Source organism: Phaethon aethereus (genome assembly GCF_964289735.1).
Source record: "Phaethon aethereus genome assembly, chromosome: 15".
NCBI lineage: Eukaryota > Metazoa > Chordata > Aves > Phaethontiformes > Phaethontidae > Phaethon > Phaethon aethereus.
The window spans coordinates 10,972,572-10,993,457 of record NC_138591.1 but is presented as its reverse complement, the minus strand read 5'-3'; the positions used below and the strand labels follow the sequence as shown (position 1 = coordinate 10,993,457).

Sequence of the window (20,886 nt, the reverse complement as noted above, 5' to 3'; positions counted from 1 at the left end):
GAGAAGGTGAGTGTACCCATGTGTATCACTCAGTTGATACTTGGATCGCATGATGGGCCTTTTAGTGAAGACTGCCTGTACATTCTGTCAGTTCAGAAGGGCACAGTGACAGCATGGAAAGTTGAAATCAGGAAATCTGACAGCAGAATCTGTGTTGCTGTTTCCTACAAGTGATGAAGATTCCTTTCACCAGCCCAATGCCATACCGTTCTGGGTTGGACGCTGGACCATAGGGTTTACCACAAAGACAAAGCGGGGGAGGAGGAAAACTGAAAATATCCATAGAAAGGATCTTGAATGGGCAGGTTGTTGATCACCTCTAATAGTCTGAACATTGTCTTCAGAACAGTTCCACGATGAAGCTAGATAAAACAAGGGTCTTTGGTATCTCCTTAACAATAGTAAGCCCCTTACACTTCTTGTTGTCCTCTCTGGTAATCTGTCTCCAGTACTAAATCTTGGCTTGGTCTCCTGACTTTTGATTTCAGTTACAAACCCCTAGCTCTAGCTCCTGATTCCTTGTGGTATCTGACTGGCCACTAACTCCCATAGCTCATCTACAAGCTCCCATTCCAATCCCCCTGCCCCTCCTCAAACAGGAATTTTGTATTCCAGATTTCAATTTGTTGCAATCAGCAAACACTTATAAATCTATGGACTTTTTCTAACACTTTCTGTATAAAGTGGCTTAAGAGAACACTATGCCACAAACTACATAATGTTTTCTAAATCCATTCCTTCATAAATTGAAAAATGTGGGAGCACAAGGAAAAAAAAAATCTACTTTCTATTTTTTTTTAAAACACTGGCATTTAAGATGTACATGTCTTAAAACACAGCAGAGGGCAGTACAGCATTATTTTATGATTCACTTTATTTTTATCACTGAGCTTACAGAACTCAGAATTATACTTTTTCATAGGCCTTCAATTAACAGTCCTTTTCAATTCTTGGCACATACATAGGGTATATGCAAAAAATATGAAATATTCTACAATTAAAACATCATTTGAATGCCAAGCTTTTAAGTGGTCACTGAAATGAGAATACATACCCAAAGTTTAATAAAAGCAGTGTTTTATAAACAGCTAGCAAAATATTAACTCGGGGAGGGGAGTGGGGAGTAGTGGAAGTTTTTTGTGTGTTTTTGGTACCAATACAGACACTGGAAAAGCACCATATCTTCTTTTCCATGCCTTTTACCATTTTCATTGCTTGCTTCAAGATTTTGTACAAATGGTTCACATCATTCTTGAAGTGCAGTACCCCAAACTGCATACAATACTGCAGCTGAGGCCGCATCAGTGCCAACTGAGCATAAACCTACAAATGACACTTTAATTTATGAACGTCCATATGAAGCATGCTTTTTACCGCAGAAGCACGACACTATTAATTCACTATAGGCTGTGACCCACTATAGTGGGTCTCTGGCAGAAAACAACTTCAGGATACTAGCAGATGAAAAATTAGATATACGCCGGCAATCGGTGCTCACAGCCCAGAAAGCCAATCTTATCCCGGGCTTCATAAAATGAAGCATGGCAAGCAGGTTGAGGGAGGTGGTTCTCCTCCTCTATTTTCCTTTCATGAGACCCCATCTTCAGCACTATATCCAGCTCTGGAGCCCTCAGCACAGCAAAGACATAGACCTGTTGGAGTGGGTCCAGAGGAGGCCACAAAAATCATTAAGAGTGCTGGAACACCTCTCCTATGAAGAAAGGCTGAGAGAGTTGGGGTTCAGCCTGGAGAAGAGAAGGCTCCAGGGAGACCTTACTGCAGCCCGTAAAAGCCCCCCACTACTTAAAGGGGGCTTATAACAAAGATGCAGAGAGACTAGAGAGGCTTTTTACCATGGCCTGCAGTGACAGGACAAGACGCAACGGTTTTAAAACTGAAAGAGGGTAGATTTGGATTGGATAGGAGGAAGAAATTCTTTTTACAATGCAGGTGGTGAGACACTGGAACAGGTTGCCCAGAGGAGCTGTGGATACTGCACCACTGGAATTGTTCAATGTCAGGTTGGAAGGGGCTTTGAGCAACCTGATGTAGTGAAAGATGTCCCAGCCTATGGCAGGGGGTTTGGACTACATCATCGTTCAAGATTCCTCACAACCCAAACCATTGTATGATTCCCATATCCTTTTCCGAAGAATTATTTCCTAGTCAATCATTCCTCATCCTGTATATAAAAGATAACAGCTTCTACTGAACCGCATCCAGTATTTGACAGTTTCTCCAATCTGTCAAGATTAATTTTAATTCAAACTCTCAAACATACTTGCAGCTTCTTCCAGCTTAGTGATGTCTAGAAAATGGATACAGATACTTTCTATTCAACCATCCTAAACATTAATAAAATACCATGCAAGACCACAGCTTAATCCCAACAAAACTCTGGTTTATTGCGACATTGATAAATCCTCCTCAATTAAATATCCTCTCTAACAGAGAACGCTGATTCATATCTAGAATAAATTTTAATTAGTTGAACCTCCCATACCAGTTGTGCAATATCTCCTACGTCCTTATAATCCCATCATTTCTTACCATTGTCCCATATTAGAAATTCTGTTACAAAGTTTGCTGGAATTCAGTAAATTAAAATACCTACCAGTTTGGGAGTAAGAGCCAATGGCACTGACAGGAAACAGAACATCTGAGTCATCATTCAGGACCTGTAGAGGAGTCCAACTGCACATCTGAGAATTGCATGTGCCTATTTCATGAGGCCTAGATTTAAAACAAACAAAACAAGCTATTTATATAGTCAATATTCATGTTCACAATGCTTATATTTCTTTCACAGCTATCACTGCAATAAAAATCTGTATTTCAATCTGCCTGCCAATTTCTTGGTTCAGACATACATAAATTCATTAAAGATCAGACCATTCCAAAGCAGACAAGACAAGCTGTGCTTGTCTCTTTTTCTCCAAAGGGATTTCTGTGTCAGAAATAAAGAGTGCATATTAGCATCTAAAATTATTATTTTTCTCTCAGTTTTGTCATGTCTTGTTTAACTATCTATTCTGATGATAGAAGGCTTCCTCTGTTTAAAATATGTGGTTTTACTGTGAAACCAAAATAGAGTTGATACCACACTAAGAATAACGAAACTTCAAATAGGCTAGAATTATAGCCTGTCTGTATCATACAACAATTTCAACAACTGAGAACTTAAGGAGAATGTGTCTGAAATCTCAAAATTCTGGTTTTCAGTGTAAGTTAGAAGCAAAATACTACGACCACAGTAGTAGGCCCAAATGGTTTAAAAAAAATGGTGTCCTGGTTTCAGCCAGGATAGAGTTAATTTTCTTCACAGAAGCTAGTGTGAGGCTATGGTTTGAATTCGGGATGAGCAAATGTAGATAGCAACAACTCAAAACATCAGCATGTTAAGTAGTCAAGGACAGTCCAGCTTCTCATGCTGGCCTGCTAGCAAGAAGGCTGAGGGTGCACGGGAAGCTGGGAGGGGACACAGCCACGACAGCTGACCCAAACTGGCCAAAGGCATATTCCCTACCATATGACATCATGCTTGGGATATAAAGCTGGGATGAAGAAGAAGGAAGGGGTGGAGACACGTTCGGAGTTATGGCGTCTGTCCTCCCAAGAAACCATCACACGTGATGGAGCCCTGCTTCGCTGAAGATGGCTAAACACCTGCCTGCCCTTGGGAGTAGTGAATGAACTCCTTGTTTTGCTCTATTTGCGTGCGTGGCTTTTGCTTTACCTATTAAACTGCCTTTATCTCAAACCATGAATTTCCTCACTTTTCCAATTCTCTCCCCCGTCCCACTGTGGGGGAGTGAACGAGCAGCTATGTGGTGCTTAGTTGCCAGCTGGGGCTAAACCATGACAAATGGAAAAGAAAAATAAAAAGGGGGGGAACCTACGGTTCGTTTACTTACATACATTTGCCAGCATCCATAAAGGAAGGGGCGAGGGAGGGGGGAAAAAAAAAAAAAGGCAAGGAAAATTTACCACTGGCTCCTGCAACATTACTTACTTTTCAGAAGCTTCCGTTTCACCTTCTGTGCCTTTATTTCCTAACGTTTTTCCACATAGCTCATCCTCATCTGCATCTTCATCATCAACGCTCTTCACATCTAGTTTCTGGTATTCATACTCCCCATTCATGAACACTGAATTGCTCTTCCACAGATGGTTACTTTCATTCCCATTCAAATTTTTTCCAAGAGTGCTTTCAGACGAGGGTAATACAAAAACTGAAGACCTGTCTACACTCTCCTCTGAACCTTCTCCTGTAATCAGAGTCTTTGTGGCATCCCCCAAATTTTGCTCATCTTCCTCTTCATCAAATGAGATGATATTTGTCACTCTCTTCTTCTTCTTTCGGTCTTTTTTATATTTCAAATCTAGTAGCAACATAAAAGTTTACACAGTTTAGAAAAGAGAAACAATGTAATACACTTGTTTTTTCTTAAAAGAACTAAATTAGTTTAGTAAAGAAAAAAACCTGCAAGGCATTTCATGAGCTTTTAAATCTTTAACTACAATCTTTATTTTATATGCCTTACATAATTAATCTTTTACAAGATATTTTGGAGGTGCATTCACAGAATCACAGAACAACAATAATAACTGTTCATAATAGTATTCAATTGGAACTGGAAAAAAAAGTTCAACAAACTTGTAAAATTAAACTTAAAAAGTTAGTCTTTCAGTCACATTCTCTCATGGAATACGGCTAGTGTATATTGCAGAGTAAGTCTACACAACAGAGAAAACATGAAACACTTCTGGGGAGAAAAAATTAAAAAGAACAAACTCCCAAAACAAACTTGCACTCAAATCCACAACCTGAAATCAAGCAAAGTTGGTTTTGTCTGTATTTGTAGAAATACAGCAGTCAGTTTTCAGAAGAAGAAATTAAACTTGCTCCCTCCCTCAGGTAATTAGCTCTTGGTCTAGAAATACACTGAAGTCCTCTCTGATTACATCACATCCATACTGTGACAGCATTTATTTTTAAATTATTACCTATTCTCACTAATTCCAATGTGCACATAATGCTAAATGATCTTGCAAAGTTGAAACACTCTAAGAAATACCAGAACTTTACTCACCAATTGGGACTAAACTGTTGGGGTTTTTTTAATTTGAGTCTAGCTGCTATATAGCCACAAAAAGACATTAACATACTTAAGAGGATGTTAAAATCCATTCTGGATGCAAACAGAATTCCAGCAAAAAACATAGGCTTTACTGGAAACATCTGACTTGCTCTAGCATTCAACATATAATGGCATTTGAACAAACCCAATTTTTTAAAGTGACATTTTATTTTAAGTTGTATGGTACATGCACTGTATACACATGTACTGGACACATAACATACATTATGCTCTAGTTATGTGCAGCATATGGTCAATTACTCTGTTATTTCTTCTTGAAAGCCTATGCTATACTAACAAAGTGAGCCAAAGTAAAGGATCACCTACTACTTTCATCTCATTTAAAGTGCTAAACAACAAAAGCTTTACCACGAAGTTTGTTTTGAAAACTGTGTTTTGAGACCATGTCTATTTTAAATTCTTAAAGATTACAAGCTAAAATTTTTATCTGATATATAAAAACAGATATATGGCACTGTATTTCTGACTGATAAAGTGCCAAAAGAAAACATACTAAAAATGAAAAATCATCACATCAGAAACTGCAAGGCACAATCTTATAAATAAGAAATTAAAATTCAAGTTGCAAGCAAAGCACTTTACAGGTAAGATAGTTTAGTTTCCTTCTCACAGTGATACAACAAAGCTAAAATACACATTTATGATCCAGTATTGACACAAGTATTTCTAAAAAAAGTCATGCTTTTTATTTCACACTCCACTGGTTTGTATGTGTAGTGCACTTATTTTTAAAGTTTTTTGTTCCATAATAGTGCATTAAATTTAACTAAAAACGTTATTTAAACACACTTGAATATTTTATAAGTTTCTGAATGATACTAACATTGAAAAAATGCTTACCAGAATTTACATTCTTTGAGAGAACAGGAAGTGGGTCAGTGTCTTGATCAGGTTTTATTAGAATTGAGACAGCGGATGATGCAGTTATCTCTCTAAGAAGGCTGCTAACACCCTGAGTGGATTCTTTCAATAATGAGGTTACATTTTGCGTCGATTCCTTTAACAAATCAGACACGGTGGGTGTGCATTTGCTTTGCCCATTTAAATCCTTATTATCAATGTTGATTGCAAAAAGAATGGAATTCAGACCTTCAGATAAAAGGGGAAAAAAAGACCAAAAATCCGCTACATACTTCATACAAAAGTTACAAAGATAGAACTTAAGAACTAACAAAGCTATGACATGTAAAATGTTCTTCAAAAAAAAAATTCCCACAGTTCTCCATGCATGAATTCTTATTCTTTCATGTACCATTCATTCTTTTCTGGATAATATTCAAGCTGATGCAATCACTTTTGAATTTATCTTCATGGACGTTCAGTTGCACATTAAGTAAGCAGTAAGTACTGTGAACTTTTTTATTTATAACCTTGTATTTAAACCCTTTTCACGCCAACTTTAGTATTTGTTGGTTCCTATATTCTACTAAAAAAACTCCTGTGAATCTTATCTTGCAGAATGAAGTATGTGACCATGTAACTGAAAAAAAGGGATGTAAAAGGCAGTAATACATCACTGTGGTCAAAATCCAGAAAAGCAAATTATCTGTTATCATTCCATACTCTTACTCTCCTTCCACGTATTCACCTACAATTTGGGTCTTACTATAAAAGTCTATCATTGCTCTTTTCTAGTCAGGAAAAACCCATGTTGTTTTCTCTAAACTGAGCTAGTTTTTAGAAAAGTTAGCCTTTACTGATGAAGAATTAGAAAATTCATGTGAAAGACTTTGGAGAGATCCAGTGTTTTAACAGTTCATCAATTCATAGTATAAATTGGCATGATACCTTGACTATTCACCCTGAATGTGCACCTGACACACATTCTCCAGATAAGCAAAGAGTGTTAGAGAAGATCCTCACAACCAAACAAAATAGTTTTCCAAGAACAGTAGCATTTAAGAGAAAGTCTTACCAGCTGCCATCGTAGGGATCATACTAGAACGTTCTTCATCCATCATAAAAGACCAGTCTTCATAGAAGACACTGTAATTTGAAATGGGAAGAAAAAAAGAAAATAAAAGAATATGCAGTCCTATATTAACATACATTCTAGTTATTAAAGACATGAAAACTCTGAAAAGTCAGTATGAGTACACCAGTAGATCAAATTGTATGTGACACAAACTCCCTGAATCCCTGAAATACATACTGTCTGAACAGTTATGAAAGACATGCTAAATTTTATTTTACCTCCAGTTTTAGCTCTGCATTTTTTTAATGGGAAGAGTGCCACTCAGGGCAAGGAGGTTCATACTACATTAGCAGTCATAGTATTTCTCTACACGTATTGCTATACTGCATATATGACTTTTTAAATAACTATAGTTGACCAAAATTACCAAGCCATTTTATAAAATATTAGAAGGTGTGAATACAAGCAAAAAGATCCACTTCATCTTGAACAACCTGATCTAGTAAAAGATGTCACTGCCCACAGCAGGGGGGTGGGACTAAATGATCTTTAAAGGTCCCTTCTAACCCAAATCATTCTATTATTGTATCATTCAGTGACCTGTTTCAATATCCAAAACCACATCAATTACCCTAAATAGTTAAGAGTCAACTAGGAATTTCGGTGTAAGAAAAAAAAGTTAATGCTAATTTCACTGTGAACACATTAATTTAGATGTTCTAAATCTGGGGTTTTCTAGTAGCAGGATGCTGTATTTTTACAGCATTCAGTTTATGCATTCAGTTTAAGCACTATGTTTGGTTAAAAACATAAAAACGTATAGCAAGAAAACCGTCAACCTATACTAAACAATTACGACAGATTCACATAAAGTTTCCAAAACAGGTAAGAATTGGGGATGTAAACTGATTCAGTAAATCCCATTTGAATTTGGATAACATTTAAATCTTAAATATTCTGGAATAAGCCTTTTTAGAAATAATATTTTATGTACAATGCAGAGAGTGCTGATAATCTTGACACTGCACAAGTACTGCTACAAGCATGAGAGTAATAAGTGATGTAGCAATCCAAGTCATTAAATTTCCTCACAACAATTTTCAGATTTTTTTTCCTTTGTTGTTTTATTCATCTTTATTTGATTTCATATCAAAAACCATCCTGCAAGAAAGCTACAGAGAATTGGAACACACTAAAAATGAAAACAAGCTTCGTTCTGGCAATAATCTTATCCAGTACATCCATTAATACATGCAAATGGAAAGAGTGTCTTTTTTGTGCTGAATGCACTGGATTTGATCAAGCTCAACAATTATTGATAAAAAAAAGAAAATACTCCAAATTTCCAAAAAAGAAAAGGAACTGAAGACATACGAGGAAAAAGGTAGGACTCAGTTAAGTATGAACTTAAGTATATTTTGCACATCCAAAGTACCTCAGGAGTTCACAATCATAGTAAGTTATTCTCAGTAACTCTGCAACAAGGTACACAAACTGGTTCAAAACCACTTCCAAGTGACCTGCAGTAGTGGCTACCTATCACTTGACTAATGGAGCTTTTCAATTACAGGATGAGCAACTGCAAAAGGCAACAGACAACTAACCATTGATGAACTGATAAGATCAAGGCTGCAATTGTGTACTATTTTAATGGAATGAGAGGAGCAGCTCGAAGCATGGTGTCAAGGTCTCAGTGAGAAAAACTATTGAAAGAATAGGGAAGGGAGTCAGGAAAGAAAATGGAAACGAAGATGAGGATAGAAGCATATATTCTCATGTGCTAGAATGAAGACAGTTTCAGGTCACATGTTGGTACAGGCACAAGCTACTATCTTAACAGCTGCCAAAATTTCAAAAAGTAACAAAATGAAAGTATGAGGTTAAGTGGCTTCACTAGCATAGCATTTAATATGGCATATTATCACAGCTGTGGTTTTTCGTTGGTTGGTCGTTCTAATACTTTATTTATCAAGACATTTCCTGCATTACAAAGATATCAAATACAGTACCTGAGTCGATTCTTATCTGCAAGCAGCATGTGAACATATCTTTCCAGGGAATGTTCATTTAATGCACAGCGCAACCAAGCTCGGCCTCTACCAATATCTGTAGTAATCGACTTCAGAGAGTAGAAGCGCTGCAGTTCATGTTTATTCAGAACTTCTTTCACATAGTACCAAAAAACTGGCTCTGGAAGAAAAAAAAAAACTTAAAAATAAAAAACAAAAAACCTACCAAAAAACAGTAGGCTCATATCTGAATGCATTTATCATGCAACTTTATAAAACAAGCAGGTAATGGTATATAACTTTCAACAAAGGTGAATCATTTACTATCTTTGTATAACTCTCCAGTTAAATAGGTTATTTATTTCTACAGAACTTGGGCTATTTAAGCACTCGGAACTTTCCACTTGACTGAAAAAGCCAAACACACAAATTAAAGGATTCTTTCTTACATTTTTAAATAGAATTCACATTTAAAGCACATTTAAGCTAGTATTTCATCCATAGAAGAGGTTCACAAGTTCAGCTGGGAATATCATGATGCAAAGGAAAAAAATGCTTTAGAACACTATCTCACTGCTGATTGTGAAATACTAGAAGCCAGGTCCAAAGGAATGGGTAGCTCCAGAATTCGCAGACGTGCAAATGACAAATTCATGCTACTTTTTTTTTTTTAAAGTGTTAGATTTAAAAGGCAATAATACCCCTTTCCACTAAAATACCTTCCTTGCCCAGTCCCCAAATATTGATAAAAGGGGTTTTTTTTGCAGTTGCCTCAAATTTCTCAATTGGAGGTAACAAAAATCTACATCAGTAATTGTAAATGTACAATAAAACAACTAGTATTTTACATATTCCTGTTCCTTAACTGAATAAGAATATATTTTAAGGACATACTTACTACAATTCACTTCTTACTTTTTTCTCAGGGAAAACAACAACCAAACATCTGACAATTCATCTGCAAGACTTTTGAATTGTTACTATATAGTATAGTTTGGCAATCATTAGTTATTAATGTTGCTTCAAATACATACTGCTTGAAAGTATCTTAAAATATAACATTAACAATAACATTCACGTGTCTTTGATTTGTTATAAGTAGAATGCTCAGATAACTAGAACAGTCTGAAAGCTGTTAATCTATACAGTTAGTAACACATTAAGAGATTGAATTTAAGGCAAATTGGATTTTTTTCAAGATCAAAAAAATCTGAGAAACCCAAGCATTACCAAAAAATTTAAAACACATCATTCTCTCAAGGAAGACATGCAGGTACTCCTTTTGACAGTTTAATAAATGTCTTTGCTCAACATTTTAAGATAACAGAAAAGAGATAATAATTCTATCGTACAAGTGAATGGTACACTATCACCTCAAATACTATGATGGCTTTTGATCATAATCTCCAGTTAGGCAGCATAAAGTGGATGTTTAGAGACAGGTAAAAAATTTCCTCAAATACACAGGAAAAAAAATTCACACAAGAGAGAAAACAGATTCACCCTGCCACTCCTTGTTTATCACTTTTCTAAATCTTTTTAGTGTAGTAGGAATTTTAACAAAAGGCTATCCATGACACTTCTCTTTCTCTCTGCTAAATAAAGAGCATTCAGTCAGATTTTGAATAAGTTTTCCCTACAGTTTATGACTTCTTTTGGTGAAATATGCTTATTTGAGGGTATGGGACTTTTTTATCAATCTCTGCTGAAAGCCAAATACAGCATTAGATTAGCAAAGTTTATAATACAATTTTGGAAATCTAAACACCTAACAAGCAGGCTAGACTCATTAACTAAAAGTTTTGCCAAATAGGTCTGACAGGCATACAAGAATAACCCAGAGCTCTTCCAAATTAGAAAAATGTGCAAAATATAGGAACCATTGAATTGACAACATAGGATGCAAAACTAAAGCTATACTTTGCTGAACTAGAATCTCACAGACAGATTAACATACAAACAATAAGGATGTGCACTGAACGTATAACAGCATTCAAATATCAAATTGGCTTAAACTTACTTGATCTGCATTTCAAGAATAAAATGCATGTATACCTAAAAAAAGCATTCCTTAATATGCCAATTTGTATCAAGATTATAGTGATTTAAAGATTTCATTGTTTCTTGTAACCAATAAAATTCATCCTTCTGTCATGCTAAAGCTCAAAACAGTATTAAAGTAGGAAGTGAAAATATTAAAGGAATAGAAAAAATAAGCACATGTCCCTTTGTGCTGAGAGTGAAACTCAGTGTTTCTTGGCATTCTGATCATTTACAGGTATCAAGGATTTTGAAAAGCTTCAAAATTTGGATTATCACCAGCTTTTAATCAAAATCTATTCAATGGAAATGAAGTAAGAGCATTTGATACTCTAAGTCCCTCCATGACACACTTTATAAAAACAGTAATGCAAGTGGCATTTTCAAATGACTAAGTTCTCTTCTTCGAGAGTAGTATTAAATGAAGATCCAAGTCCTAAATGTTAATAGTATTTTTCATAGCAAATAATCCAATACTTGTTATTCAGAAGTAAGATCATTTTATTTTCAGTAAAACGCAATTTATACAATTGTACTGTAGGCAGAGAAGACACTGACGTTATGCAATTCACCCAAATAGTAATCACTTTGTGAAAACAGTTCATTTAATTTTAATATCACAGTTCCGATAACTGCAATACCACCAATCGTTAATCATCACCAAACTGCCGTCATGTCTCAAGCTGACAGCATAGAGATCAGTCTGAAGCCAGGTTCAGTGTCTTCTTATGCAAAAAAAAAAAAAAAAAAGGAAAAAAATTTTCACTGTCCAGCTATCGTGCATTTCAGCATCTGTTCTGTCAAGTAATGAAAGAACAGTTTCATATTTGTCACAAGTGTCTCATAGTAGAACATTCTTTGCTATAGTCAGAAATACTAGTTCTTTCACTTTTACTTAAGGGTATCTTTATATTCCATAAGCTTTAGTCTATCATTTTAATTTCTAACCACAGCAACTAATAATTTTACCAAATTAGCCCTCAGCATTACTCTACAATGTCCTACTATTCCTAAGCAAGCTATGATATGCAAAGTAGTAAAACTATAAACGTACTGTGACTTAGCAATACTCAAATATTCAAAATACATTCCCATTTTTGGTAGCGACATGCCATGAGGCTGTGAACAATGCACATCCATAATTCTGCCATGGTTTACCTAGCTGTAAATGGATAATACCACCCTACATTTGTGACATCAAAGCATATACATTAATCTGTAACAATATGCAGCACCAGAACTACCAAAAAAAAGCTACAAAGACAAAATTTTGCTTCAGCCTGGAGAAGAGAATGCTTAGGGAGAGGGCAGACACCTAAGGGCAGCCCTCTGGTATCTATGAGGAAGTCATTAAGACAACTAATCTAGGCTCTTCACATCAGCACATAGCAGGAGGACAGCACACAACAGGCATAAGTTAAACAAAAGAGGCTCAGACTGGATATAAGGAAAAACTTTTTCATCATGAGGACAGTCAAATGTTGGAACATGGCTGACCAACGAGGTCGTGCAGTCTGTGGAGGTTTTCAAGTCCCAAATGGATAAAGCCCTGAGCAACCTTATTGAATCTCACAGACGATCTTCGTAGGACTGCAGACCTCCTGAGGCCCCTTCCACTGTGAATTAGCCTATGATCCTCTGATTGAGTGCAGAAAAAACACTGCTATGAACTATCACTGCTATTACTGACAGATAGGTTTCAGCAAGTCTGGAACCTCTAATAAAACAGTAGAAAGAGCAGCCAGAGGCAAAGGAAGAGTTGATCTGTTTAAATCTTTCAACAACATTGTCCTAATAATTTTTAGTGAATACTGCATCAGTTACAGTATTCTCACATAACTTTAACTTGAGTTAAATGAAGAGACCCTCATATTGTTACAAACTAAAGACAGAATACAGGTTTTTTGTTTGCTCATCTTGGTTAGATTGCTTAACATAAGATTAAAGGAGTATGCCTGTAATGACCATTCTATCAATTGATACAAAATCACACTGATGTTTGGAATTTATTTTTTTACTTGCGTAGATATTAAAAAATTAAAATATTTTAAATAATATTTTTAAGTCATAAGTCTTAAGATTTTTATTCATATAAGCAGTTCCAAAGCACTACTACTGGAATTTTTATTTTAAAATTTTATTTTCATTTAAGAAAAACAAAGTAAAACACTGAAGCACTTAGATGCCAAATGATGCTCCATTGTTTACAGCCATTTGAAAGTACCGTTTGTCATGAAGTATCTGTAAATTTCAAACAAAAACCCGTGCCAAACAATTTCAGTTTTCAATTGTCAAAGCCTGAATGTATAGCCTAAACAGCAGCATTTGACTATGTTAAAGATGACACCTGTGATTATGTTAGATAGAATGGAATACAAATCATAACAGAATCACTGGCCTGGAAGTGATAAAAATACAGAAGTACCTTGCAACTGATTTCAGAAAAAAAACCGAACAATCCTAATTCGCAAAGACAAACGCAGCTGAACCCAGTAATTTCCACTAAAAAAAAGCCTTCTCGGTCACTGTACAGCATTCAATTTGCTGCAAAAGCAGACATGTTTTTCTTCTTGAACTTCCACACATTGCTTAAGCTTCTTAAGGAGTAAAAATGATTTTTTCTTCCTTCTTCCAGTCCCCAACCATAGATTACTTTCCAGACTTTCTCCTCTTCCTCCACATCACCTCCCTGACAAGCCCCCAAATAAGACACACATAGGCATGAACATATACCTAAATTGTTACTAAGTTCCCAAGTATCAGAGATGCACCATTGTACATCTGACCACTAAAAGGCGGGATCAAAAATTTCATACACTCTTGACATTACTGACAGACAAGACAGAAGTCATATGAATTACAGATAATGTCTTCATATTTAAAGACACGATTTGCATAAATCAGAACATAACAGGGGAGAACATTCTCTGCACCAAAGAGTAAGACTCTCAATTGCAAGCTGGTGGGAATATAAAGCAGATAACCAAATCAATACCCACTGAAGAGATGGAAACTACCCAGAGGCTTAAGGAGACCACAGAGTATCTAATCCCCAATTACAAATACACACAAGGGAGAAAAAAGCATACTGAAGAGACGAAAAATCTGTAAAAATTGTGTAAACAGATGAATTCTTCTTACTTGTTTATTTAGAGTCTGCAAAGTGTTGAGTCTTGCCTGTTACCAAGTAAAAGAGGCAAACACAAGAAACTCACCAACTTCTCTCAAAGCATAGCTATTTTAGCTCCCCAAAAAGTTAAGTCTGGAAGCTCTCACCCATTAGCAGGAAAGTCAGCGCACACAACCCGACATCTCACCCTATCATCCACAGGAAACAAGTCCATTGTTACAGCAATTTCAAAACACCATTATAGCAAACTACCACTGCATATATTTTTAAAAAAACGAAACCCCACTATGTGTTACATGTTACACTTGACAGAGTTTCAAAAGCCAAACAGAAACTTCTTTATATTATACGTACCCTGTTTAAAAGAGAGATACTGTACGTCAAACTTCACAACAAACCTGATGAAGATTAACACCTTCATATACTTTTGATTAGAAAAAAAACAAGGGAAACTTCAAGGTGAAGAGAAAGCATCAAAAATAAAGAATCTTTTTCTTTAAGTGTGGAGAAAGTAATAAAAACAACCCAACCAATACAATTAATTCAAGTTTTGTTTTTAAAATTACATCAATACTTAGAAGGTAAAAATATCTGATGCTATATAGAATATGGCAGTTAAAGAACAGATTAAGACAAGGCTGCAACTGAATATGTTCTAGTAAAAGCTTAACAGCACAATTACACAATGGTTACCCCTACCAGAATTCAAAAGAAATTTACCAAGGATACTGTTCATGATGGAACTGTAGGAAGTGCAGATTTCCAAGCACCAAAATTTCTAGAGAAACTTGGTATGAAAGCTAAACTAGATTAAGAGAGCAATAACCATTTTCACTGGTTCATAACAGTCCAAGTATTAAGCATGCTACCAAGAGTCCGCAGTCTGGTGCATTGCTTAGAACTTGCATTAGAAATTATATCATTTGCTTGCACTTATCAACTGTTTAAAATAGAATCATTACGATTAACAAATTACCCGTTTCAGTTTTACTGGAGAAACCTGCTGCCTGTTTGATCGCTGCTGCTGTTAATGCTAGTCCTCGGCTCCTCCTCAGACCGTGCTGTAACACAGCTTCAAACTGAGCACACAAACAGGTGACTCTGCAACAGAATTTTTAAAGAAATCATGTGAAAAGAACAATCAACTATGTTTCTACAGAGCAAGTTTATTCCAAATCTCTGAATAGAGAATGTACAAGTGAACCATTATCTTGTATATAGTGAAAGACCCCTTGTATGCACTAACATCATTATTTTAAACAGTATAGCCTACTTATACCCACAGTCTCATCATGATTATTCAAAGCTGGGGCACAAATTACATTCAAAAGAACTGGCAATCAATTTGAAAAATCATGCTTACCTGCTATACTGGTTTTACTCATGTTATTTCAGCTTCAGTTTACCTACTCTTCATGTAATGCAATTACATTTTCATAAATATACTTTGTACTATACATGCAATGAATTATTTTCTGAAAATAAGCTATAACTTCCTATACAATTAATAGACGATTTTGTTAATTTGCATTAGTACACTATAATTCAGGCCTAGGAAAACAATTAAACATACATTTTAATGTCCTTCAGAAATCCTAGGCACCAAAGAAAGATTTTTCTAGACCTGTGTTGAATCTTCAGTTTTTGATGTTGTTCTCTACAATACTATTTATAAACTTCCTGATTTTTTTTTAAATATAACCCAGTTAATAAATTAATTTTCACACAGGTAGAAACACTGTAAAACCAGCAAAGTTTTAAAATTCAGCCTGCCAAAAAAAGGAATATTATTGTAACCTACAGGGAATAGTAAGGCTTAAGGTATAACAGACATAAATGCAATCTATTTGTTTGAAATCTTATTTTCTCTAAGTTTTACTTTTGCCATTAAATAAACAATACTTAAAATTAAAGTTTTTAAGAAAGCTGTCACCTGGCTATCAAAGCCGATTACTAAAAGATAGGACAGATACTTCAACTAAGTTCAAGCAAATGAATAAAAACAGTTGACGAAGCAACTCAGGACTCTGCCCAGGCATTCCAGAAGTACAGAGTTCTACTCAGGGTCACTAGAAAGCAGGAGGAGCACTAACAGAAAAAAAGGTGTACCTACCGTAACTGCCCTGGACAGAAGAGCTTTTAACACGTAATGCTTTCCAGTACATCTATGTTAGGAAAACTTTACTCATAAAGCAGAACATAATTCAAACAATACTCAAGATTATTGTGGAGCAGTTGTGATTAATTTTTGCCAAAAAGACTACTGCTGTTAAAAACAGAAATTCCAGCAGATACATAACCCCCACCCCCAGGGGAAAAACAACAACAACAAAAAAAAAACCTAGTTGACTTTTTCAATTCAGAAAAAGCAGAACAGAAACTAGGTTCTGTGAAAGAGCTCATATTAATAAAATATTAAAATATTGCGAATCAAAGCAAGAAAACTGTGTTGCATTTTATAGGAAAATTTAGCCACTAGTAAAACAGATTTTTTTAAAATCAGGTATTCTATGATTCCCAATATACATAATGTATTTACTAGATAGCATCTCGAGGGTATGTTAAATAAACAAGTACAGAAAAACATGGAGAAGTCTAGTGTACATAGACATAGTAGAACTCTGAACAATTATAATGTCAAAGACAAAAAAAAACACTGGGAAAACAAAATCTGGAGAATCACGGATTTTACTGGATTTTGATCTAAACTCTTAAGACTATCCTAATTTTCAAAGTTATCTCACAATATTTAGCACAGTGACAACCTCAAACAGCATGGAAATTCAGAAAAAAAACAGTTAATGCAATTTCCACTTTCTTTTTAATCCTGAAACTGCCTATGTATAATCTATTATTCAGCATGTCTACTGAATTCTAAGGAAAATATTTATTAGTAAAATTCGGCCAGCATTATACCTTTGGAATCCTAACTCTCACTGTTTATCAGAAGACAATACTAAAGGTCACCATTCAAATTATTAAACTCCAGCAAAGTTGTTCAAGCAAGCTGAGCAACAAAGCAGAAGTTTTAGTCCAGAAAATTTGCTCTCCATAGGAGGTACTTCCTCCTTGCCAAGTTTACACAATCTACTACAAAGGCAAACATAGTAAATACATTGTCTCACATAAACTAAACAGTAAAGATTAAGTAACTATCGCTGGTTTCTGCTCCTGGGCCAACAGCTATAGCTGCATCGCTAGTCCATCCACTACGTGCTTCACCTCACCATAACTTTATCCCACCTGCACCTTCTTGCTTCCCCCCTTGCACCAGGCTGTCCACCAAAGCCTTTGCTTAACAGATCCCATACTGAACTGTTTCTACCATGCTAGGTCAATAAAACACTATTTCTCCAAGTTTGTTTCCCCAAAACACTGTAGGCTGAAACAGCCAAGGGCAGGACAGGACAACAGTAGGAGCCAAAAGTCAGACAGCCTTAAGCTGCCATGGAGTAGCATTAGCCTGGAGTTTCACATACAAGCATGCACAGGAGCTGCATTACAAGCTGCTCGTGAAAGGAGATGGGTTTCCCCTCTCATCCCTTGTTGCATCTTCCTCCTTTTCTGCATTTCCCACTGCTTCCAACTGCGTGATCTTCCCCTTCTTCCAACAACTCTAGCGTTCATCTGATGTTTTACTGATTTAACTCACTAAAATGTCAGAAAGTTATCCTTTTGCATTTTTTCTTCTTTTATTAAATTAATTCAGAGGGGACTGGATGATCACAAGGCATTGCTTAAAAATGGTGGTGGAAGGGAGTAGTACTGAAGTCAGGGACCTTGAGGAGATACAGGAATCCTCCCCACCCGTTCAGTAGCAATTAATTGTTACGTTGCCTTTCCAAAAGTCATGAAACCACACCCCTAGACATGTTCTTAAACACTGAATTGGGAGGGGACTGAAGAGAATTTTATGCATCATTTATAAATGGTCAACAGATAATTAACTTCTTCCCAAAAGGCAGAGTCAAACTTCAAAGACGTAAGAAAAAGGACAACAAACAACTGCATTTAATCCTGGCATTTTGTATACCCAAGATTCTTCAATAGGATGGATTCTGAGATAGACTCAAGAAGATAAAAGAAGTGCTGCAATTTCTGCCTGTCAGTCATCTTCTTAAAAGCCTTAGAAATGAACATGCCATATCCAACAACAAAAGCAACTAATAGGAATTAAATGACATTTTTTGACTTACATTAATAAAAAGGAACAACTTGTACAGAAAAAGAAGAAAAACAGGTTTAAAACATGTCAGGAATAAGAAAAAATAAGAATGAAAATTTTCTTAATGACTATGTGTTAAACACACTTGACACTTAGGTGTTAAGTTTCACAAAACACAGGTGTATTGGTAATAAATATACATTCATTTTAAAAGAAGTTTTAGGGAAGGTAAGTTCTCCCAATCCCATTCAGATTCCAGAATTCAATGCTTTGTCATGAACTCTGCAGCCACTTGTGACTTCATACAGAAGAACACTCTTTGTTGAGCTGCCAAATTTGTAACAACATGAAAAATTCAGAGTCCTATGTCAATGTTTATGTAAACAAAAGGAACTGGGGATTTTTTGAGCATGTCAAGTATTTTGTACCATATATTTTATGTCATTATGATACATAATCTAAGCACGTTAAAAGCTTCTTAAACTATTTTACCTGCTATCAGAGTCTGAAGCAATTTCTTTTCTTCCTCCAAACCGTATTTGACACTGAAATAAACAGATTTTAAGAGATTTTTGTTACACTAACAACCTCAATATTCTGAAATATTTCCATATAAGAAACAAAGTCATAACAAAAAAGGAAACAGTACAAAATAGAGCATTGTCAAATACAACCTGCAACCAAAAAATACTTTACAGCATCACGTTCCACTAACAGGCCACTCTTGTAGTTCAAATATATTCTTGCTAGCCAGAACAACACACCTGTAGGTCCTTCAATAAATTTAAAATTTAGTAAAAATTACTACTTTTGAATTTTAAATGTACACCCACAGAAATAAACACTGCTCCTATTCAGCTCAGTGCTACAATTAGAAAAGAAGCAATCTTTATAAAACATATCATTGGCTTACTTTTGAGATATTATTTTGCCTCCCAAGCTCTCCTAAATTGAATCCAGTCTACGAAATTCTACTTGCTGAACTTCATGTTGATGCAAGATACATACATAAATAAATCCCATCTTTACCTGTGTTTTAACCATTCACTAAAATCCTAGTGTAAAGAAAAAAAGCTGCTACTGTAAAATGTTAACCAATTTAGCCTCTGCAGTACACTACAATTTAGTTCAGTCATATAAATATTATAAATATATTCTATATTGATACATATATTGATAATAGATATAAATATTACAATATAATCTGTCAGGAACTAGAATTTTAAACAAATACTGTGTAATAGTTGTTTGCTAGGAGACACAAAAACTCAGTAGTACTGCGTGAAAGACAAAATTTCTTCCCTATCTGGTAAAGAGGCGAAAAAAGGGCAAAGACAGTTCCTGCTAGTACTGACAGCTCAAAGTATACTGTAGAAATAGGTATCAGATTTCTCACCTGTTTAACTGCATCCAGTAGCCGTTCTAGAAGAAACTGTCTTTTAGTGTCATTGTTCTGTGAACCTGAAATTCAAAAAAATTATCTAATTTTAAAATAAAGAGTTTTTTCAGAAAAATACATGCGGGCCAACACTAGGACACCGAAAACTTTCTTCCCGTGCCAATTATTCCATTAGTTCATTAATGTATCTTCCACAAGTAAAATGATGCCATATAAGTCTGTGTTTTGAGGTTTCAAGTAGCTTTTCTCTAATATGCAGAAATACTGTTTGAAATATCATCCAGAGTCTTATTTTAGTACTATTTTGGTTTCACGATATAAGGTATATTGCAGCAATATCAGATATAATATAATTGTGCACAATCAGCTTGCCCCCAGCTTCTTAGCACAACCACCTGTGTATTGCAAGCCTGGAACTGACATAGTTTTAAGATGTTTTTTATTTTATTTTTTTCTTTTTGTTGGTTGGATTAGGTGTATGATGGAGCTCGCGCTGCAACCCCATAAATGTTCACAACTGGGACAACTACCAGGGTAGTGTATCATCACAGCACAAGAATGGAAAATGAAAAAGAGACAGCAGGAGTATCTTCTTACTGTCGAACAACCTCACTGCACAAAGATTTTTAAGTCAGGTGAACAGAGAGCAATTGTTAACAACAAATTCCTTAAAATTTAATCACCAGCATAGTTCTTCCTATAAAATCTAGCTTGTTACCACACAAGCAACTACACAAGACAATCCTTAACTACTCAATCATTTCAACAACAAATAGCATAATACTTAGCTTGTCAGAATATGCTTTATAAGCTCCTGTGAATATGTGCAAAATTTGTATTTCAGTTAACCTACATCATCTCTATCATTTCTTTATTCTGAGCTTAAGTTCAAAATATCATTAAAAAACCTCTCTGACCTCTCTGGAATTAAAGTCATTCTAGTCGTCTTTTCCTCTCAAGGAACACACAACTAAAACATGCATAGACTGTAAGACAATTATCAAAACTCTGCAAGTTCCTACAGATACTGAAAATCAAACACCACACAATAAGCTCTCTAGTAAAC

At 35.4% G+C, this 20,886-nt stretch overlaps 1 protein-coding gene across 1 annotated transcript in view; it reads right to left on the bottom strand.

Moving 5' to 3' along the window:
- Positions 1 to 20,886, bottom strand: part of SNX29 (sorting nexin 29) — a gene marked incomplete at both ends in the record, with an annotated part of 138,310 nt that overhangs the window by 112,218 nt on the left and 5,206 nt on the right. The window contains 8 exons of the mRNA XM_082006780.1: positions 2,615 to 2,733; positions 4,013 to 4,382; positions 6,003 to 6,251; positions 7,078 to 7,148; positions 9,087 to 9,267; positions 15,233 to 15,357; positions 18,914 to 18,966; positions 19,818 to 19,882. Of these exons, the coding sequence (XP_081862906.1) occupies positions 2,615 to 2,733; positions 4,013 to 4,382; positions 6,003 to 6,251; positions 7,078 to 7,148; positions 9,087 to 9,267; positions 15,233 to 15,357; positions 18,914 to 18,966; positions 19,818 to 19,882 (1,233 nt within the window). The remainder of the gene's footprint in view (positions 1 to 2,614; positions 2,734 to 4,012; positions 4,383 to 6,002; positions 6,252 to 7,077; positions 7,149 to 9,086; positions 9,268 to 15,232; positions 15,358 to 18,913; positions 18,967 to 19,817; positions 19,883 to 20,886) is intronic.